Source organism: Rhineura floridana, chromosome 5 (genome assembly GCF_030035675.1).
Source record: "Rhineura floridana isolate rRhiFlo1 chromosome 5, rRhiFlo1.hap2, whole genome shotgun sequence".
Taxonomy (NCBI): Eukaryota; Metazoa; Chordata; class Lepidosauria; order Squamata; family Rhineuridae; genus Rhineura; species Rhineura floridana.
Window position 1 is genome coordinate 51,182,929 of NC_084484.1, and position 23,345 is coordinate 51,206,273.

Genomic DNA, 23,345 nt, shown 5'->3' on the forward strand with positions numbered 1-23,345 from the left:
CCTGGGAAGAAGGCACCACTGAATTCAATGGGACTTGGGGCACAATCCAGCCTGTATTTACGCCAGGCTGAGGAGAGTTGGATATGGTGGACCCCTGGCTGAGGTTCCACCAGCAGAAGCCCCTCACCCTGGCTCAGCCACAGTGGAGGTGGGACCCTGCTGGTTCAGCCAGGAGTCCACCAGGAAAGGCTAAGGCAGTGGAAGGGATGCTGGCGAAAGCCAGCATAAGGCCCCCAGAGGAGTGTTCTGGGGGAGGAAGGGCCAAAGGGAGCACTTAGGCGACATCCAACTTGTGTTCAAAGTGCTCCTGCAGGTCCTGATCTGGGCCAAAGTTACGCTGGGAAAAAGGTCAGTCTAAGAAGAAGATTATAATGGAAGTCTCTGGAGAGCGCTTATTCCCCAGTAGGGGTATTCATGAGAGCCGGGTTTTACTTTCTGGTCCCTGTGCTTAGCTCCTGGCTAAGCCCACATTCAGCCAGCCTGGCGGCTCCTGAACTCGAAATGGATGCTGCAGACCTTACCACCAGCTCCTCCTCTGCCAGCCCCCCATCCACCAGGTTCCCATGAGTTGGATTGCTCTGCCTGTTCTGAGTAGACAGGCAAAGGATTCACTTATATTTCTAAACACAAGTGCATTATATAAATTCAACACAGCATTCTTTCAAATATCTGGCACTAATTTAAGAAGATAAACACGTTTTTCATTTAATAGAGAAATTGAAAAGCTTGTTATAATCACTTATGCTTTAAGAGGCATTTATTATGATGACTTTCCTTCATATACTTTTTCTTTGCTGTATCTAATTTAGAATTAGCAGATGTGCATCCCTAATTTTAAAAGATTTATCCATATTGCGCAACCATATTACAGCCCCACATAGGTTCCTTCTTTCAAATGATTCTGTGCAATTATATCAGATCCATTATGTTCCTTTACTCTGAAATCCATCTACACATCTATCCATCAGTGCTGTATCTTGCTGTATTGCTTGCAAACACAGATACAATAAAGCCCATGTTAAATTCTACAGATTCCAGTGGAAGAGATTTAAGCTTAATTTCCAGGTTAAATCTGCAAATGCTTATTGCCTTCTCACAGACCTCTGCCTAGCCCAAATCCAGCCCTCAGTTGCATGCAGAAGCCTTGTCCTCCATTGACTTTGTTTCACAGATGGATTATGCTTTTAAATGTTCAAACACTATTTCCTCTCTCCCACTCAAGACAAAAAGAGCAGGAACTCCTGTCTCTGTTGCTATCTTTTGTCTGGGTCTAGGGAACATCTAGTGCCCAGCCATGGATAGGTAAAAATCTTAGATTTCTCCATTGATTCTTGTGGACTCCTTTCACTTTACACCCAGGGGATGGGGGAAAAGGTCAGTTCCAACCAGAAATTAAAGTGATGATCCTCTCTATATTTATCTCTCTATGCCATTTGTTATTGCAGTCTGGTGTAAGGCAATAGAATGGAAGACACTTTATTTGACCCAAAGGTCTGGTCTACACATTTATTTATTATCTCACCCTTTTTACAATAAGCTCAAGGTAGACTACACGGTTCTTCGCCCTCATTCCCCCCCCCATTTTATCCAAGGTTGTGTCAAGATGATAAAATATGATTGGCACAAGGTCACCCAGTGTGCTTCATAGCGGAATGGGGAAATGAACCTGATCCCCCTTTCCTAACACTCTAACCACTACACCACACACGTAGCAGAATGGGATGGGAGTGAGGTGATAAACCCTCTGCGGTGACAGAATAGATTGTAACACTTCGGGTTGCAGAAAGAAGGAGTCGTTTTTAATGCTTTCTTGACTGCTCTACACCCCTGATGTGCTACTTTTTACTTGAAGGAAATACTGTATAGGACGGAAGAGCCTTACAAACGCCTCTCCCTGCTCGCAATTTGCAGTGCTACAGCCTATTCTACCCTTTCGGTCGGCGGAAGTATGGATCATGTCTAGAAATTTTACTCTCGAGAGAAGGAACTTGTGGGCCACCTTTCTTTGTTATTAAGCAGAAGGGCCTCCTGTAAGACGCTGCTGCTGCTTGCGAATACCTGGCAGACCTCTCTTAGGAAGCAGAGGCAATTCCCCCCTTTTAGGAGTTTCATGCTGAGGAGGAGAAAGAGGGGTGGAACCTCAGGCGTGCAGAGGATTTCAGCCTCATAAGTAACGGAGAGGGCATGGCTTCTGGCAAACTTGAGCCCCGGCACTTTTCATTGTAGAAACTCCTCAGCTTGCATCTGCTGGCAAAACTGGGCGGCCGCCCACTGCTCAGTTCATTTCCTTTCTACCCAAAACAGGACTTTTTTTTATTGCCAAGCTTTTTATCACCCAGCAACGTCATGCCTGTGGTCTGCTTTTCTTCCTAGATTTTCTTACACATCCGTAAGAAAGTCTGTTTTAGGGAGATTCCCCTCCCCCGCAAAAAATCTCTCCCGCTTTATATTAAGATCATAGAACCTTTTTTGTAGGCAAGAAGGGAGTAAAACGCTCATTCTGGGGTGAACAGCAAGCATCCAGTTATGCCATTGTGTGTGTTTGCTTATGTCAAAAATAACGCATTATGATTGCCAGTCAAGCCAGCCTTTCATTCTCTCCCGTCCTGCTTTATCCAGCGCACAGTCTTACGATCTGAAGAACTCTAAAGCTTGCTCGCTATTTTGTGGCGTTTTGATGGGCCTATTGCCCCACTACGGAGTTCGGATAGTACTCTTCACTCAGAATACGTTTTTAGAGCCTCGTCTTGAAACAGGACGCAGCCTGTTTTGATACTGGCAGAACGGGATTGTTGTAGTGTGCTGGCTGTTCCCTGAAAATTTTCCTCCGATTCCCCTCTGTCTGTGGCCAGTGCCAAGCGGAGCGGGATCCCGTCTTGTTCTGGCTCCCTTTCTGAGGGCTGCCAATCTAACTCCTTTCCCAGGGCGGTCAATGACATAGCCAAAGAGAGTTCAGAAGGCCAGAGACGCCCTCTGTGGGTTCCCTCGCGTCCGGTTGCCTCTGCGAAGCTGCGTTTGATTGAGTGAGGAAGGGCTCGCTGGCAAGATCCCCCGGCTGAATGAGGTCACAGAGCCGGTAACGTTCTGCCTTCCCGCGTGTCCTGGAGACCGAGCACCTCGCCGGCTGAAGGAGGAGGAAAGGCATAGCTGGCTGGCTTGACCCAAGTCGCTTCCAGGACAGCCGAGGCTCCTGCTAGAGGTGGTCTGTGGTGAATATGGCGCTCGCCGCTAGGGATGCAGTACCCGTCTGTCTCCTCCTCCTCGTGTTCTTGCCCAGCTGGGACACTCAGACTAGGCCCCAGGGAGAACCTGACCCAGGTAGCGTGCGTCGGGCACCGTTAGGGTGGGACTGGGCAGAGGTCGCTGGTGGCGACATGGTGGTTTTGAGGTATGCGACCATCCTGAATGTTATTTGCTTACAGCCCGCTGTAGGGCACTTTTACACTAGGTGTTCCCAATGCCCACTCTTTGCCTGGTAAAATGTGATTGAAATATGTTATGAAGGAAAAGGGGATATTCCTACTGACACGTGGAAAGTTACGTAGCTTACAGTGGGAGAACAATGAGTGGACAGTGTTAGAAACCCTCAGTCTGGAAGCACCGGTAAATTTCTGGCTCTTTTAGTAATTCTTTCCTGTTTTTATTGTCATACAAAAAATAAAGGTAGTTATGTTGGCCTATGAAAAAATGAAATGGACTGTCTTCAAGTCGATCCCGACTTATGGCGGCCCTCCGAATAGGGTTTTCATGGTAAGCGGTATTCGGAGGTGGTTCACCATTGCCTTGCTCTGAGGCTGAGAGGCAGTGACTGGCCCAAGGTCACCCAGTGAGCTTCATGGCTGTGTGGGGATTCCAACCCTGGTCTCCCAGATCATAGTCCAACACCTTAGCCACGATACCACACTGTCTCTCCGTGTTTATTTATTTTATTGCATTTGTATACCTCCCCATAGCCAAAGCTCTCTGGGTGGTTTACAACAATTAAATGTTGGCCTATAAGGAAAAAAAAATCCAAAATCAGTATTAGGACAACCAGAATATAACAAAAATAGATGTAGTGGCCTAATATGAAATTTGGAGTTTTATCCATGGTAGGTAAGCACTCTTAATAAATGGGGAGCCAAGAGTATTTTTCTTCAAAGCTGTACAGTGACAGTGAGTCCATGATAGAAAGACAATTTGAACCCAGATCTCCAAATCCAACTACCTATCTTCCTCTTTCTCGCTTTTCAGGCAACCTTAGAATAATATAGGGTTGCAAGGTAAAAACTTAAAAAACGTGGGGAAGGGCTGAGCTGAATGTAAGGGTGTCTATTGGATTCAAAAATATTTTTAAAAAATGTTTGTTGTCAGGTGTAGTCATTGCCTATTAGCATAACTTACAAATGACAGCCAATTTATATTAATCATCATGGTTCAAGGTCTTGTACATCCTATTGAGATTATTCCCATACTATCAACCAGCTTGTGTGTTGTTTTAGGTACAAGTTTATTGGTCTGTTCATTTGTACCAGCCTGTACAGTTTGTGACTCACCAAGCTGAATATAGCGCACCTGCCATATATGACAGGCTTGATGAACTTCCTCTTTTTTCTGCATACACAGGATTGCAGAAACAATTAAGCACCCAGCAAGCCATAATATATTGCTGGTGTATTGTGTGCAGCTGATTTTGTAAGGAGAAGCTATATTCAGACGACACTGTCTCAAGCATGGGAAATGGGAATAAGCTCTGAGCTTGATTTATCATGGCTATAGTATTTTTCAGTGTACAAAGCCTTATGCGTCATATGACGGTTCTCCACATGGCTATGGTCTGAAGGCACATGAGGCCAGCACCCTGCTGAAGCTAAGCAGGTCAGGTCTGGTCAGTGCCTGGATAGGAGACCATGTGGGAACCATATGTAAGCCACCTTGGGTTTCTATGATGAAAAGGAAGGCAGGGTAAAATTTAATAAATAAAAATAAATAAATTGTGATGACTGAATGATCAACATGGTGAGTCAGTAATATTTTGGGAGGCTCAGGCAACACTTGTACCTTGACGAATAGCCAGCATCTCTCCAAATTAAAAGGTCAGTGCAGTGGTGTAGTCTGGTACTCTTTTCTACAACAGAAGTTATGGCATCTGCTGGAGCAGTATTTGCCAGTGTTGGAAACTTGAGGGGTTGGAGAACAGGTCTGGCCTGGGACATGATCCCTTTCTTAGGTAGGCTTTGCTCATAAAGTGACTGGCTTAAGTTCATTTGGTGAACTTCATGGCTGATCAGGGATGTGAACTTAGATCTCACCAGCCTGTCCAACATGCAAACCACTATGCTACCCTTTGCTATGTCAGTATTCTGTGAATGTCAGCGCATCCTAATGAATTGAGCTCTCCTTGGGGGCGTGGCTATAGGGGATTGTCATGATGAATGGCTGCAAAATTCACTACTGTATCATCCGGTTGTGCATGAAATGGTGCTAGGATTATAGGTGGTTTTGTTGTTTGCTTCCACTCTTGTGTAATACAGCAGGGTTGCAATAGAACCTATTAACTGCTATTGCAATACAAACAAGAAGGAAAACGTTTTCCCCCACCCTTTCCCCACTAAACGTGCAGCTTGTAATAAAGGCTTTCTATATCTAAATGAAGTATCCAGATGAAAAGTGTAGAAGTGCTTCCTTCCCAAAAATAGTCACACACTGACCAAGGTCCAGTTTTCAGTGGATAGCAGGTTGTAGATTGTTGATAAGATGGAATTGTTGAATTTTCTGCAGCTGAAGGCACATAACAACAACAAAACTATGCTGCAATAATTGGGAAAGAGCACAGCAGACTGACATAACAGAATGTTTCCCTGTACCATTCAGGCACACATGACCTGGGCTGGGACTGAGTATAAACAGTACCTTATGCTAGTCTTAGAAACTGCCTGCACCTCCTTACTTAATGTTCCATTTTGAGAACCACAGTTCATGGCTTTATTCCCCCATCCCACCCGACTTCCCCTTTCACCATTATTACCAGCCCCCCCCCGAATATGCGTTTGAATATTTTAAAACAACAAAAGTATGTCATTTTCACATTTCTGTGAAAAATATATAATTTATTTTTTATTTCTTGGAAGCTTTTTAAGGTTGCTTACACACACCATTCATTTAAAACACATTATTTCGCCCAAAGAATCCAAGTAACTGGAGTTTACTCCTCACAATTCCCAGCACCCTTAACAAACTACAGTTCCCAGGATTAGTTGGGGGGAAATATGTTTTAAATGCACTTTAAATATATGGTCTGTACTCATCTTTATGGAGTTTTCAACCATCTTTTTTTTTAAATAAATCCAGATCAGCAGTTTTAATCTGTTATGGAATTATTTTAGAAAATGAATTCAAAAGGTAGTATTCTTGAATATATAGGCAACACGCAATGGCCGCAGATACTGGAAATGAGGTAAAAAATTACTAAAGTACTGCAATACCAGCATATAATAGTAATGATAGGGTCCGCGAATAAATAATAGTAGTTGGAAAAATAATAAGTGAGTTGGCATTTCACAATGTTGTTGAAAACCATATAGCTATTGTAAAAATATAAATATTTTACTGCATAGGCTTACTTGCTTCCTTCCACAGTGCTTTCCATCATAATTATGGGACTGACACTGAATGTGAAAGGAATATTTTTAACCAAGTGTTCATATGATGCAGCTGTACTCATTCTTAATCACTCATTAATGTCTCGTCAAAAGAGTACTGTACTTTTTGTTTGTTTCATTTACCAAAGGTCAGCATACTTGGAAGCAATTGTCATGCACCATTACAGACCTTTTTACATATTTTTCTTGTATTGTTCTAAGCTATCATGTGCGCAAATGAGTCAATTGGTATGCAGATTATCTGTCATTAAGACCATTTGAAAATCAGCTTTGTCATTGGTTTAGTGTTGGAACTTTGGATTCATGCATATACTTCTTGAATTTGTTGTGGCATTCAGAATGGGTCTGATGATGGATGGCCATGCCAGAATGAACAGTTCCATAGATCTTAGTCAAACTAAATGAACAGTGATATATTTTTCCTCCATCCCCAAATAGGATTTTGGGCTAGAAACAGATAGTAGTAGTAGTTTTTATTTGTTTTGTTTTTTAAGAGAGTTAAAAGTGGTATTATAGAGGCATCATTGCCCTTTGGTGTGCATACTCATGTCTTTTGTCTCACTATTATCTCTGGTTAAACAGGTTTTTTAAATGTTACAGCAACCTACACAACTGTTTGATTGGAGATGCTAGCAGGATTAGCATAGACACCAGAGGCAACAGTGTAATGTGCCTGTCTTCAGCCTCATTATGTCAGTGAGCAGAAACACTGAAATTTGGGTTCATGTTGGTTCCAAGAGAAGACTAAAAGCTCTTTAATGCAGCAATGATATATGCTGACTTACATAACCAAAATGGCTTGTTTCTAATGTGGACTGAGAGGATTTGGGCAGCTTTGGATACTTTTTGGTGATGGCTTTAACATCATCACAATTAAGCATAGTAGTGCAGCACATTTAGTACCCAAGCAACTAACAGAACACGCAAAGCAGAACACAAAGAGAGAATATTATACCTCTTTTGTAAAGTATGTGCAATTCCGCCTGAGATAGTCAAATAATTAGTTATCTCATCCTAGTAGCAAAGAATGAAGATGAATCAAATCGTCTTAGTGGTACGGGGTAAGCCAGTTACTTACAGTTGTACCTGCTTTTAATGCCTCAACAATGGTCCAACTAGATGCCCAGAGCTGAATCTTGCTTTTTGGTGTGTTTTGTCTCTGGGCTGTCAATTTCCTTAGCTCTCCTTACTACTATCCAAACTAGATCTTTATATCAAAAATCTTCCATTTGTTTCCACCGGCATGTGTTCAAGGAAACCTCTTGTGATAAGGTTTGGAAGGGGTCATTCAGAAGGTTAAATAAACAAGGTTTGCAATTCTAATTGTCTTTTTATGTGACTTTCCCCCTCTGTCTTGTTTTTGCTTGTTGCTCAACTTAGTAGTTACTATACATTAACCTAAATAATTAAAACAGTGCCTAGTTGCCATATAGGAAGAGACCTCCATGAGAATGTACTCTCTGCTTTTGGGCCAATGTACTACAAATTAAGCAATCTCTTGCTTTTCTATCTTGCCTTGCCTTGGCATATAGGCATAGAAAGTTTCCATCCCTTTGTTCCTCTGAGTAGGCTTCGGGGTCAGAGATGGGGAGCCTGTGACTTTCATCAGCCTCACCCAGCTTGGTCAGGGATTTATGGGAGTAGCAGCCCAGCAACATTTGGTTCCCCATCCATGTCTTAGGTCTTTCACCACTTCCTGGGACTTTTTGGGACTTGCCTCAGCCCCTGAATTTGGGCCTAGGATTACACTGTGCCATGGCTCATTTCAGTTTTGACACTTTACAAGTGGCATGATAAAAATGGCTTGAGTTGCAGACTGGTGGAGTGAGTGGTAAAGCAACCATCTTAGGATGAGTTCAGTACTGCACACATTTGTTCAGTTCATTTTGAAATTCAGTTCAGTTTGATCAAAATAATCAATCCTACCTTCCAATGACTGGTAGGTACATATCTTAAGAATTTCAAAGTTGTTTTGGTATAACTAATGAAGATGGCAATTTTAAAAGTAGTTCCAACATAGAGTCTTTATAACTGATGTCATTGTGAAAATGTTCCTTTTTTGCAGATGTGCACACTTCGATAGTTCAGAAAAATAATCTTAAAGAAATTATTAAACTACTTGGTAAGTAGCTGTTCTACAGCCTATATTATATTCCTATGTGACTAATATATATTAACATTACATATTAATGCACAAAAATGGAATGTTGGATGTTGTATTTCTGATGACCCTCTAGCCCACTGCTAATAGCTGAACAGACATTGACATGAAATGCAAAATAATCTGAACATAGTTGTCTATGTATTAGAATGTTTCTTATTTATTTATTATTTATTACATTTGTACCCCGCCTTTCTTTTTATGATAGAAACCCAAGGAGGCTTACATATGGTTCCCAGGCGGTCTCCCATCCAGGCACTGACCAGACCTGACCCTGCTTAGCTTCAGCAGGGTACTGGCCTCATGTGCCTTCAGACCATAGCCTAGTATATTTCTTATGTTGACTCCTTATTAATTGTTTTTTGTTTGTTCGCTTGCATATGTTCTTTTCTATTTACTAGGTATGCCACAAAATGGGATGGGTTCATGGAGTATAGTTCTGTCAATAGCTATGCATCACGGTGGCTGTGTGAGCCTTTAGGTTCAGAGGCAGAGTGCCCCTGAATACCAGTTCTTGGGGAGCAACAATGGGAAAAGGCTATTAACTTTGTTCCTTGTTTGTGGGCTTCCCAGAGGCATCTGGATGGTCGCCGTAGGGAATAGGATGCTGGACAAGATTGGTCTGAGCCAGCAGGGCTCTTCTTGTGTTCTTAGCCTTCTGTACTGTTTCTAAAAAGTGACTTCCTCATTTCTGTTGCTTTCCCCAAAACCTAATTTTACAAAGCCTTTTCTGAGACACCTTTAAGCATCACATTTTAATGTATGTTCTGGTCCCTTTTGTGCATTACAGGTATCCATCGTTGCCATTTTGTTGTAAAGCTCTATCTTGATCTATTTGTCAGGGGCATTGTATGGCTATACTACATGTTACCTTATACATGTGGCAGGTTTCCATACCTAATTGTACTGTGTAATTTAGTTTGCCTCATGGATCCACCCAACTACCCCGTTGTTTTGTTTATAAATAAATAAAATTGTGGGTAAGCTGCAGATGCCTCTAGAAATGTCAGCCACTTCCAACAAAACTCTTAAGCTCAGTGGCAGAAGTCATGTAGCAATGCATGTTAAACACTGTAGCCAGACCATAGAGAGCATGGGAGTACAACCTCTCACATGGATGTTACAGTGCCTAACTGGATTCCGCTTAAGCTGTAATCCTAGCATGTTTATATGGAAGTGAGTTCCATTGATCTTAGTAGAACTTAGTAGATACCATCTCATCAGAAGGTCCGTTCTGCACAACATAGGAAATGGACCTTTAATGTTGTGGTACCTATCCTTTGGAATTCACTCCCCTTAAATATTAGGCAGGTGTCATCTCTGTTATCATTTTGGCACCTACTGAAGACCATCCACTTTCAACAAGCCTTTTTTAATAGAGACCTTGTCCCAGTCTGCATCTGTGTTGGAATTGGTTTTAGATTTTTTAAAAAGATGTTTTAAAGATTTGTTTTTAAAGATGTGTTTAAGATGTTTTGTTTTTGAGATGTTTTAAAGTTTTTTTGTGTTTTTGTTTGGTGCCTTGGAGCCTTTCTGGGATGAAGGGTGGGATATAAATTTAAACAACAACAAAAAACAACTTAATTCTAAATAAATATGTTTAGGACTGGGCTGTGCCTATTAAACTCTCTAGGTAGGAACCATGCCATGTATGTGCACTATACAGTGTGTCAGCTTGCTATCATTAAACAAGTGTAAATAATGGAATGATCCAAATGATCACCTGAATAAAAATATATTTTGTTATTTCTGCCACCGTGTTTTAAATATTACAAAAGCTTTCTAGAAGGGCAAACAATTTGCTATTAAACTTGTTTCTTGTAGAGTGTAATTAATCATTAATAGTATTTGGATAGCACTTTTTTGAGTGTTCAAAGTGCTTCACATACATTATCTAAACTTTCCTTTTAATAGCGGTGAGGAACCATTTTCAACATAAAGGCCTCATTCATGTGTTGGCAATCTTCTGGGGCTGCATGCCAGTGGATCAGATGCAAAAAGTGGGTTGGGCAATGGAAATTACTCTTACTATTTGTACAGGAAGCTACATTCCAGCCACATAAAAGTCAGAGGTTTCTACACCCACACATCTCTCCATTCCTCATCCAGACAAGCAAGAGACATTATCACAGGTCAAGGACACGTTCCAGCCAGGTAAAAGCACTCAAGCAGGGATCACAGCACAGCTGGTTAGGGACATGATCTGGGGATGGGTGTAGCCTGGGAAGAGTCTTGAGGGCCAGATAACAAAGGCTAGATGACTCAGATTGGCCTCCAGGCCCGATATTCCTCTCTTCCGCCTTATCAAATGGGCTTGTATTATTATCCCAGTGCTGTAAATTAAGGTCAGGACTGGGGCTAGGAGGGAGGCTGAAGGGTGGTGGCTTGCCTAAAGCCAGCATGCGAGTTCAGGGCTGATTGAAAAGATTTTGTGGCTCACTCCTACTACACTACAACAGAACACAACAATTACCAAGATTGGTTGTTAGGATATTGTCACATGTATATATTTATACAGGTTGTTTTATTTGCAGATCACCGAATCCAAGTTCTGCACCAAAAGAATTTGATGCATGAACGTGAACTCTCAGAGAAACAGGACAGATCAGTAACTGTACACATGAATGTGGTGAAAGGCAGGTAGTCCCTGTTGTTGGATCTTGTTTTTACTAACCTTCCTATGGAGAAGGCCAGCATTTATTCTCAGTAACACTCAAATAATATTTTCACCATTAATCTAAAACACATTTATTTGGAAACCTATTCCTTTCAGTTTGGGAGACCTTGATACTAAGCAAGTTTGCTTAGAATCATAATCTCAAAGAATGCTGTGTGAAAAGTTTGTGGTGGTGTGTAGTCTGCCTGGCTAGTTTGTAGTGCAGAATATCCTGCTGAAAATTTTAACATATACAACTATGTTGTTTCAGGATCCTCTGTAAAAGTGAAGGCAACTCCTAGTAGCCTAACAACACAAGAAATCCCTTTTTCCAATAGCTATTCAATACTGATTGGTAACAAGCTGCACAAGATATCCCCAAATATCTTTATGGACACACCAGAGAGACATAATAAAGTGAAGGGTGCAGGAACCGAAGAGGATAAAAAGAAAATAACTTTGCTTCCTGGCTTGAAACAGGACAAAATTGCTGGTAATAATGGTGGCAGATCAGTAAGAACAACTAATATTACTATCAGATTCCATTCTGCTGACAATTCAAGCAAAACTCAGATTGACATTTACAATTTAAAAGATCCAAGAGAAGTGCCTGAAGTTCATATTGTAGCCAGCAACATTATTAACCAAGGCATTAAAAGTGATTCAGTAGTATTAAAAGACAATGGTTTGCAAGTGATAGTAAACAGTTCAGTGGATAAGAATGTGAAACATATTCTTGAAAAAGGGAGAAGAAAAGCTCTGATAATATCTGATCATGGCAAGAGCACTGCAGAGGGCAGTGAAAGAAATCCTTCTTTAACAGGTAAAAGAATATTTTTCCTTTCAGTGGAATTTAGGGGTTCATCTTGAAACAAACATTTATACTCTTGTATTAACATTATTGTTATCACCATAGTATTGGCAATGAAATTCAGTGAAATGCAATTGGTACATTTTGCTGTACGTTTATGTAGCCTCTAGTATGAGCACAATATGTTTCAGTGTTTGTTTCGTACTTTTTCACAACAATCTTGTGAGGTATTCCATAATAGTTATTTTCCAAATGGTGAGAACTGAGGCTGAGAGGTTGAATTCCCTAAGACCGTTTAGTCTGTGCAGTTGATAGGATTTGTTCCTGATCTTCAATGTTCAAGTCCAGTATTTCATCTTCTCTAAAATCAGTGTCTTGCAGGACTACACACAGAAAAACTCTCACCAACATTAGAGATGTATTTCTGCTGTTGCAGAATAGTCGCTAAGAGTATGAGCTTCAAACCAAGAAATCCCAAGTTGAACTCTTATCTCAGCCATGAGCTCACTTGGTGATCTTAAGTAATATGATGATAGAAGAATACTTGCCTACTTTACAGGGCTTTAGTTGGAATTACTGAGATAATGTATGTGAAACTTTGAACACTTGAAATATTTTTACGTAAATTGTAAATTGCTGTTATTATGAGCAGATATAGGATACCATCCTAAGAACTTTACAACCCTAATCATTATTACCTAGACGTATATTCCATCAGTCTGAATGGGACTTGCATTATACTGGTAGTATTGAAAATGAATAGGGAGCCTTTTGCGTGAAGGAACTGCCTCATGGTTCACTAATCTTAACTGCACCCATAAATATTCTTTTGTTGTAGCTGTTGTTTGGGGGCTGATTGTTGAGGTTATAATCTCCTAAACCACATCAGGAAACCTTTCACACAGATAGGTTTCTGTGTGGTTTGAAGCCCATGCAGTTTGACTTCAGTATAGCTTACTTCCAAGTACGTAAGTGTGTATAGGATTGCAAGTTGAAAGTCATAGTTAATCTACACATGATACAGAAGCTCATTTGTACCTAATAAACCCATCAGGGTGCATGAAACCCCATGCAGTTGTACCTGTGGAAGACTCTATAATGTTTTGCACAATGTCGTCACCAGAAGAATGTCTGTAACGCTTTTTATAATGAAGGAAATTTCCCACGTGTGTGAAGAGACTAGCAGGCAGCCAAGCCTCTGCCTTCCTCTCCTGTCAACGGTAAGTCCTACCCTAAAAGTTACACTCTCCATTTTAAGAAACTTACTGTACACTTTTGTGTATTTACAGCTTTGACGCCATTAAAAGCCAACCACATGGAAGAAGCTACAAGTCAGCCTCTGGTTTTTGAAGACAGTAAGCGAAAAGGTTAGCAAATATGTTTTACCCTCTCTCGTTCAACCCAATTCAAGTTTCTTTTTTTACAAGAGTGTGAGCTGCAACAGTATGCACATAGAATTCCATATATATTAACTTCACTATTGAGAGCAGCTGTATGTGTGAATCTCCTTGAAACCCATGGAACTGGCTCCCATATTTAACTGGATGACAAAACTTCCTTGCACAGAAGTTCTATGTGCACATGAGAAAGCATCATCAAAAAATCCAGACCAGAGCTGTTGTCTCGTGAAAATTTACCTTACTATGTTAAAGGTCCTTCAGATGTGAACATCACATATCTTTCTGCCCTGGAACCATTCAGTGAAAGGCAGTTTTATAAATATCACAAATAAATATGTAGGGCAAATTGTTTCTAGTGTGAAAATCTTGTTGTCCAATGCCAGAAATTTACTTACGCTCATTATTAGTTTAGCAGATATAAATGATCCCTTTGCTCTTATCTTACTACTAAGGCCTCTGCAGATATGTAGTTTCAACCACAATTAGCCTTGGTTACACAAATAATTTTAGTGACTACCTTATTACTGCATCTCAAGAGTGGAGTATCTCTTATGTGCTAACACATCAGGAGTGGGAAGTTTTAAATGTAAATTTTTCAGCAGGAAGGCATAATAGCTTGAATTAAAAGTCAAATTTGGCAGACTATGGGTCCTCCTGCAAAGAATGCACTTGTTAATTTGCATTAGATTGTCCCATTTGGAAGAAATATGACAGACAAATTTAACTGATAGATCCATTTTACGGTGATAAAATTGGCATATTAAAACTAGACTGTAGAACTACATCCAATAGATTTGAACTTTCAAACACTGATATTACATTATACTAAGGAATTGTAAAACTTAACCAGTTTAAACTGTTTTAACATTTTAGTTCAAGTAGTGTGCAGGATGCAGAGTTAAACTGAACACGGCTATAGCTGATATTTAAGCAGCTGGGCTTAACCGAATGAGTAAAGGAAAGTTTTTTAAAAATAGAGGTCACATTTACAAGTGACATTTGGTGTAACTCTGAGGCCCATTTCTCATGTTAGCATTACTCTACACCCTTTAAGATTTGCAAGGAACATCCCCCTTAACTAATAAAAATATCAGGAGAAAAACACCTTTCACAAACGTTATAGAAAGATAAATGGAGATATTGTCTGTTTGTGATGCCACTGAAAGAAAAAAGTATATAGAAATAAGCAGTGAGTGTCTTCACAGCGCTGCAAAAAATTGTATAGTGAATGCATGATGGGATAGTAGAATTGCTGACACCCATTCCACTCCATCATTGAACATCCATAGTAAATTGAAACGTGTACTAGCATGTACACTCGCTATGGGAGAAGCGGAAGAATTTCCTCATATTGGGACAATATGCTAATGCTTGATTTGCATGGTAGTGGCACACAATTCCACTGTCCCATGGTGCATTCAGTATTTATATAAATGAATAGAACCCCGCAGTCATGTAATCACTCATACTAATTCCAGTTTCTCTCCTGTACAGAAGCTAGTAGTAGGACCAACATTTTTCAGAACTAAAAATGGTATTGCATGTTGAGCTGAGACATCCTGACTGTCAGCAACAAAATGCATCTGACATTTCTGTGGAATTGGTTCCACCTTCTCTGAGAGCTGCATGCTATCAAGCTGCTCAAGTTTATATTTCATTATGTAGTGTGTATTTCAGCTAGCAGTTAGTCATTTGCCGAGGCCAAGTTACAGTTTCTTTATCAGATCAGACCTTCAGACAACCCTGTGACACCTAAGTACATGTGAGAGAACTGGAAATATTTCTTTGTAAACTTTTTATATTTGTCTATACAGCTAATACATTTCTTTTGCTGAATTATTGTGCTCTTAAAGAGGGTTAATATACAGGAGCCATGGAATTCCTTTGCTCATAGTTATTCAGTATAACTTTCTTATCAATTGTATTGCAAATAATCACTGCAGAGTCCACAGGGCAGTTGTGGTCAAGTTATGGTTTGCACATATATTATTATTCAAAAAACTGTTCATTGCAACAATAGGAGTAAGGATCATAATAAAATACATAGCCAAAATAATTGTAGGATAGCTTGTGTTTTCACAAAAACCATTTTGCGTATCAATTGTTGCTGTTAAATCAAATTATTCAGCCACTGAAAGGTAAATTATGGCATTTTGTCAGATAATTTTGTATTAGGTAGCTTGCATTATCAGAATTAGTCAAAATAATTTTGTAACTTACAGCAACAAGTGCACTTAAAGATGAAAGTTCAAAAAGCATAGTGAAACAACAAACAAAAACTTCTGTAGAAGAACTAGAAAATATATTGAATGATCTAAAGATGGAGAGGGGTATGTATGTTTTGCCTTCCTTTATTTAATAAAACTCCTTAATAGAATTAAAGATGATCAGAACTTAGATAAAATTTTACTAATGTAAATCAAATTGGTTTTCTAAAGCATTATTATCAGAACTTAATTAAAATACATATCTGCGGTGGGCTCTGTTCTGATCTTTATATTTCGACAGGCACTTTAGGTGATGGACTTTGGAGGCATTTGTTACGAAAAAGATTTAGACTGGGGGCTAAAGTTAGTGTTATTGATTTCACTTTGACAGTTATGGGGGTATTGTTATTATTAGGATTACAATCTTTATCTGATCAGGGACCTTTTGGAAACTTAGTGTGATGCCTACAAAACAAGAACTTGCTTGATCAAATAAATCATTATTTCTTAAATTGAGAAAATTAAGAAATTTGCTGGGGTACTGCTGTCTTGAATATAAATGCTGACAGTATAGAGGGGGGATTCTTTATAATCCTTTTAGAATTTTATGAGAACATATTTGTATGATTCTTCTTAAACAAAATATCAATAGATAAATAAAAGGTTCCACTAATAACTTCCTCTTATTAGCTACATAGGTATACAAGTTTCTTTTTCTTCTTCTTTTCTCCTTTTCTTCCCCCCCCGCCTTTATTTTTATTCATGGATATTTATATATTGGATTATAATATAAATAATTGTTATTTGATGTTTATTAATATTATGTATCTATGTAAACCACATGAATATGGTTAGGATGATTTCATTTTAGTATTTGTATTTTCAATGCACTGACATATATGTATATAAATAAAAATAAATACAGTAATTAAGACAGTAAGCTTATATAATGGGCTTTAAAACTTAATTCCTGGGTTTACATTGTGCGGTTCCCGAGCAGAGGAGATCCACGGCACAGCTGCTGCCACATGCCAGTGGCACTGGCCAAAGCAGGAAACATGTGGTGGCTTTTTCCACTTTCCCCCCCTCTGGGTTTTTTCTTTTAAATTTTCTCTGTCATTGACTTCAATGACACTTCCAGGGCTCATGCGTTTTTTCAGCCTGTTTGGGAAATGAGGAAGCTTTTGATTCTGTGGATCCATGGCTTTCTACAACATGCCCTCAGAACTCTGTGTTTCTGACCCTCTGGGTGTGGACAGCCATTGGTGCATCACTAATGGCGACAGAGCTTTCTTTTTATATATATAGTTTGTTAGGCTTTTCACATTATTACAATAAATCTGTAGAATCCCTTATCCCCCCCCCCGTTCCCCTATCTGCAACAGAGCTTTCTGACCAGGGAGATGGAGGTCTGCAGTATACTGTAGACCAGATGTGGGGAATCTGTGGCCCTCCAGATACTGCTGAACTGCAACTCCCAACATCCTTAGCAACTCTTTCTGGAGCTGATGGGAATTGTAGTTCAGCAATATCTGTAGGGTCCCCACTTCTGCTGTAGACCTCTGCTCTTAGGAATTTAGGATTGCTTCCTTATGCTGTAATCTTACACATACTTGGCAAGCAATAAACCTCAGTGGGATTTACTTCTAAGTAAACGTTTTTATGATTGCGCCATTAAACTCATTTGTCCACACAACCATATGATGGAGCCTTGTAATTTATCACTTCCCTAAGCCAAGGTGGGACAGAAGATGAATAACCATTCCCATGAACAAATTATTAGCAAGGCTACTGTAATGGGAACTGATGACTGATCTGACTTGCTGAAGGCCAACGTAACAAGTTAAGCTTCATGATCAAGTAGGGATTTGAACCTAGGTCTTCCTTCTTTAGAACGGAGAAGGGGAACCCTCCAGATGTTGCTGGACTACAGCTCTCATTATTCCTGACTATTGGCCAGGCAGGCTGGGGCTGAAGGGAGCTGGACTCCCGCAACCTCTGGAGGCCACAGGTTCCCCATCCCTGCAGTAGAGCCTCTGGCAGAAGTGGCAACAGATGTATTTCTGAGTGGAACGTAAACTCTTTTTAAAATGTTTCCTTTTTATGCTAACATCTGATTTGTGCTTAACTAATGATTTACATTCTCACTGAACCTTCCCAGTGTGGCAATGAAAGTTAATTTAACCTTTGATATTTGAAAATAGAGAAACAAGAGTCTTTGCCACCTAGTGAAAAAATGCAGTCTTCTGTAATGGAAGATATTCTTCAGGAATTAAAAGAACATCCAGGTAAATTTTTTAACTGAATTGTACAGTCTGCAATAAATACTGATGAAGTAATCATGACAACTTTTGTTTGTTAAAAGCTTCTATTCAACCTATTAGGTATTAAGGGCTGTTGATATGAGGGAGTCAGTAAGATAAACAAAACCAATAGGCCTTTAACTGCTGTTGCAAAAGAATGTTATAATTATTAGCTTATTCTATGTTCAGATACCAACATTTCTGAATGAAAGAAGGCTAAAAACATCAAGTAACTTTTATCACATTATTTTTGCAAACAAAGAGAGGCTTGGACACAGAATTGACACATCTAAGACTATGCTGAGTGTTCTGTCTTCCATCCTACTAGACTTGACATTGGGTGGTTCCCCACTGCAATTTATTGTAAATAAGGTGTTGCTCATGCATGCAAATTTTGCACATTGTATGTGTCATCCTTATCAAAATGTCATCCCACATTATTTTAATCCAGATTTATCATTTCTGCAGAAAATCCCCATCAGTTAAAAAACACCCCTGAATAAATGGTAAATCCAGATTAAGAGTGTGTGTGTGTGTGTGTGTGTGAGAGAGAGAGAGGGGGGGGAAGAGAGAGGGAGGGAGGGGGGGATTGCATTTTGTTGAAGGCAACATTATGTGGATGCTGCAAAAATATTCCATCCATGAGCAGCACCAAGTGCACAATAAACTGCCACGTGAAAGCAGCCGTTATAGCAGGGACATTAACTCCTACATCTCTAGGTAAGAGCTATTGGCTCAGTTTGCTTGTTACATTAAACCATAGTTGAAAACAAACCATCGTTCATGTGAATGAGCAGTGTGCCAGTGTATGCTGTTCAAAAGTTCAACAGAACTCCTCCCTCATTGCTTCTGCATCATGGACAAAACAAACCAATCTCTCATTTGTGGTATCGGCTGAACCTGTGCTCATGGCTTGTTTTCCCCAAACAAGCCATGAGTGGTTAGCCAAGAACAAACATCATAATCATCATCATGTTATTATAATATTTACCATTTATTGCATTTATTCATTGTTTTCTACAAAAATGTCTCTAAGTGACATACAAATATATAAAATAAATATATTTGGTTTTGGAGAAAACATGGTTCTTGTCCCTTTAACAGCTGTATGTCCACAATCAGGATCAGCAAGACATAGGTGATTTCCCATGGTAAACATGAGGCTGTCCGGGGGGGGGGGCAGAGGGAAAGGAAAAGCAGTCATGACTCTCTCTAATTTTGTGTTGTACCCTGCCTCCCACCCCATGACAGCCATTTTGTGACAGCAGTCTTAAATATTTAAAGGGGCCCACTGGTCCAGAAAGGTTGGTGACCCCTGCATTAAATCATTTTTTTTGTTTTAATATGGTTGATGTTATTATGTGTGAACTAGGCAAGCACCCCCTCGGTACAAGGTGTTTTCTTTTGTCAGCTCTGACTGCAAAAAAGGAAGAGTTCCAGTAATAACTAAATTCTACAATTGCTCACTCAATGAAATAGGCATCTGGGAGTTTCATGGTTGTGGAGTCAGATATTCCCCTAAATCTAACTGAGCTCAAACTTAGTCCTGAATGTAATTCAATTTAAATTTTGTTAACCAGAAATATGATGTATTGTCTTGGATCCTGTATTGACTACGTATCGTAATTTTCATTTAATGGGAACTCAGTATGTAGAGACAAAGTTACAGATTTTATGCATCTGTGTGTTTTGATAAAAGCAGCAGGGAAAAAAACTGGTAGTGAAATGTGGAGTTTCTAAAATATCTGAGATTGTGTGTGGGATATGTTATCAGGTATCTTATTCAGGGCCGGCGGCAAAGTGCAGCCAGGTCGGGCCCTGGCTGGGGGGCCCTCGATAGGGTGGGGGAGGAGTAGCACTCCCCTTCTGCGATCCAGGGCAGAGTAGCTGCCCTGGATCGCAGAGAGGGAGGTTCCAAGCCACCCACCTGTTCGCTGGCTCCACCTACCTCTTCTGTCTTTTGCGGCTGTGTGTGCCATTGACCATGATGGTGGCCGTGGTTTCCCTAGGGTGCTGATGCCCCTGCCGCCTTCTTGGTTGATGGCAGAGATGTGAGTGCGTAGCACGCATGCGTGCCATCAACCAAGATGGTGGCGGAGGCTTCAGCCCCTTAGGAAAACCTCAGCCGCCATCTTGGTTGATAGTAGCCCTGCACGCGCAGCCACAAGAGACAGGAGAGACAGGTAGGTGGGGCGTCCGTGTATGTGTGTGTGTGCCGGGGCCTGGGACAGGCTGGTGCCCAAGGGCCCCAGCATGCCCGGCCCTGATCTTATTTAGTTAGTTAGTTCTGGCATTTATGAACCACTTTTCACAATTGTGGTTCCAAAGTGGTGTACAATATAATAAAAATAGTACAAACATTTAAAACTTAAAAACAGTTTAAATCATTATAAATTTAGAACTGCAAGGCCTACTGCAAGGCCCACATAGCTAAGATCCAACAGATTTAACCAGGTCCTCCAAGAGCTTGGGAGAAATGTTCTAATTAATCTATGGAAGCCCATCAGTGCTTCCAGCGGCAGACAGTTCCAGAGTAAGGGGGCAACTACTGAGAAGGCTGACTAGCCAACACCCCACTTTGGGGTTCTTTATAGTTATAAAGCTTAAAATACCAAAATGAAGGTGGTTTAAAATTAAAACCAGGAGTAGAACTAAACGATAAGCCTACAAAATAACACTGCAAACAATTGGATAAAAGGAAAAGGTGGAGAACTTAAAATAAGGTTTAGATTTAATTTTAAGTTTGAATGCAAGCAGGAAAATCACTTTGTAATACAGAAAAAAGCAGAAACTCGAGAATAGACCAACTGAAAGCAACAAATCTTATATTTATTAGCAAATGGCTGATGGTTAAACTAATTGGATATTTTACATAAATGGAAAAGAGGCATGCTGCAGTGTTCCTTATGCTTGTTATGGCCTGTGTCACAACAGCTTTCCAGTGTAATTCTTATAATTGAAGTCACAATTTCATATTTTGTTAAAAACTGAAGTTTATAGGCCTTCAGCCAGTGACAGTGAGACACCGATGCTTATGGACAATGCGTATTCCTCAAAAGAACTTGAAGGCTCAGGTAAATCTTGGTTTAAGTGCATCTGAACAGATTAATGATGGTGATATTTCTATTTATAGACCTCTCAGTATCTAAAAGATCTCAAAGCGGTTTACAATAGAATACACAAGGTATTGAATATTAGGCAGGCGCCATCTCTGCTATCTTTTCGGCACCTTTTGAAGACTTTCCTCTTTCAACAAGCCTTTTAGGTTGAGACCTATCCCAGTCTGCATCTATGTTAGAATTGCTTAATAAGTTTTTTAATAATGCTTTTAACCCTTTTTTAAAGTTGTTAAATGTTTTTAACGCTGTTTTGTATTAATGAATTTTAAGATCTGTTTTTATGATGTTTTAAAGTGTTTTTAGCACTTTGTTTGCCGCCCTGGGCTCCTGCTGGGAGGAAGGGCGGGATACAAATTAAATAATAATAATAATAAACCATATCACATTAATTTACAAAGCAAAATACATGAACAATATATATGTACATAAACACAATATAAAAGTCAGAGTATTATAAGCAATATAATATAGATAACAACCAACACAGCACAGTACAACCATTCACCCTCTATTCCATGCAACCACTACCATCATTCACTACCTCAAACATATCCACCAACCACTCATACATTAATAACATTTTAAGCGCAGAACATTGCTGTTGAGTTATTCCTATAAAATGAAAGACATTTTTTTCTTATATAAATAGTCCAAATGGTCCCAATCTGAACTGGGACACATACGTGTGTGTGTGTGTATTAACTCACTGTCCTCCATTACAGCCCTGTTTTGTATTGGATAACCTACTGTTGGCTCCCATGGTGTGGCACTCCTAATCCATATTGGAATTGCAGCAGAGGCAAAAGGTTAAAACCATACTCTCCATGTCAGGATCCCAATTTGGATGGGAGGCCACATGTTGGTTATGTGTGCAAGAAAAACCCTGCACTTGGAAGCAAAGTGATTCATATCATGTGTAATTTGACCCTAAGAATATATTTTGGTGGGGATATTTTTATTGAATGAATCCAGGTGGATATGCACATTTTTACGTGTATCAAGTTAAATATCACAAACATTGGAGATTAGGATGTGTATATAGATACGCAGAAGGCTTTTTCCACCCTCAAATCACCCATGCTTTTTTGGAGCAACTAAGGGCACAATCTAAACTCCCTCTGACTCTACAGAGCAGCAGAGCTACTGCATATGCAGCCCTCCTGTTCACTGTGATAGAAAAGGATGGGGTGAACAGGACAATCAGGCTTGATCCCTGTGTCAGCTTCAGGCTAGTGCAGATATCAGAACTATACATGATATTAACTTGTACAAAATTTGATGAACAAGTATCTCAGAAGTGTGTGGGGTGGAGGAGTTCCTTCCAGAATGCATCCAAAGCTAGGACACAGGCTGTGTAATAGCTGCTTGCAACACCTGTGCAGCTACATGCTATATACCACAGCAATCACATTTGCAATGAATGTGCTAAAAATACTGCATTTTGACAGATACAAGAAAACACATTTTGAGATATGCAAAAACAGCAAACGTGCAATTACTTCACCAAGAACTAGGTGTGCAAAAAGGCCCCCTAATATTATACCCCTTTTTGTATCAGTACTGCTATGATAGGATCCATTTTTCTTTTGTGGGATGCTTGTTGAGTAAATATAAGAATTGTTTCTTGTTACAGAAGAGGCAGATTACAGGGATGATGAAAACCGCAACATGCTGATGGAGTCTTTCCCAAAAGAAAGCCAACCTGTAGAAGTCTCAGATGAACCACCAATGAATGAACTTGAAGCAAGCCCTGTTCCATGTAAACTTATTAAACAGTTCTCTGTCACTGTATATATTATCTGTGATAATGGCCACCCCATTACTCTTCAGCTCCAGCTATTCTCTGTTAAGCAAGCTTGGAGCAACCTAGTCACTAAGTGGGATGTTTACCTACCAAAGGTTTTGCCTAGACAAACCAAGTCAGTGAATGCCTGGTAGGGCATTTAGAATGTCACAGGCCAAGTTTGAAATGTTGGGTAAAAATTAAATAAATGAAGTATTGGAGTGGACAAGTCAACCAGTTTGACATTGGTCATAAGGAAGTCAG

General features: G+C 40.0%; 1 protein-coding gene across 4 annotated transcripts in view; it reads left to right on the forward strand.

The window, feature by feature from the left end:
* The first annotated feature begins 1,960 nt into the window (after positions 1–1,960).
* The window catches only part of LOC133384859 (uncharacterized), a 29,130-nt gene continuing 7,745 nt past the window's right edge, over positions 1,961–23,345 (forward strand). Inside the window, exons 1-9 of one of the 4 annotated variants that reach the window (XM_061626653.1) lie at positions 1,962–3,318; positions 8,707–8,763; positions 11,337–11,438; positions 11,730–12,281; positions 13,559–13,636; positions 15,892–15,999; positions 18,081–18,164; positions 21,173–21,253; positions 22,932–23,057. In XM_061626653.1, coding sequence (XP_061482637.1) covers positions 3,216–3,318; positions 8,707–8,763; positions 11,337–11,438; positions 11,730–12,281; positions 13,559–13,636; positions 15,892–15,999; positions 18,081–18,164; positions 21,173–21,253; positions 22,932–23,057 — 1,291 coding nt within the window. In that variant the 5' untranslated portion in view covers positions 1,962–3,215. Of the gene's footprint in view, positions 3,319–8,706; positions 8,764–11,336; positions 11,439–11,729; positions 12,282–13,558; positions 13,637–15,891; positions 16,000–18,080; positions 18,165–21,172; positions 21,254–22,931; positions 23,058–23,345 lie in introns of all 4 variants that reach the window. The other 3 variants (XM_061626654.1, XM_061626655.1, XM_061626656.1) reach the window with 3 other exon arrangements.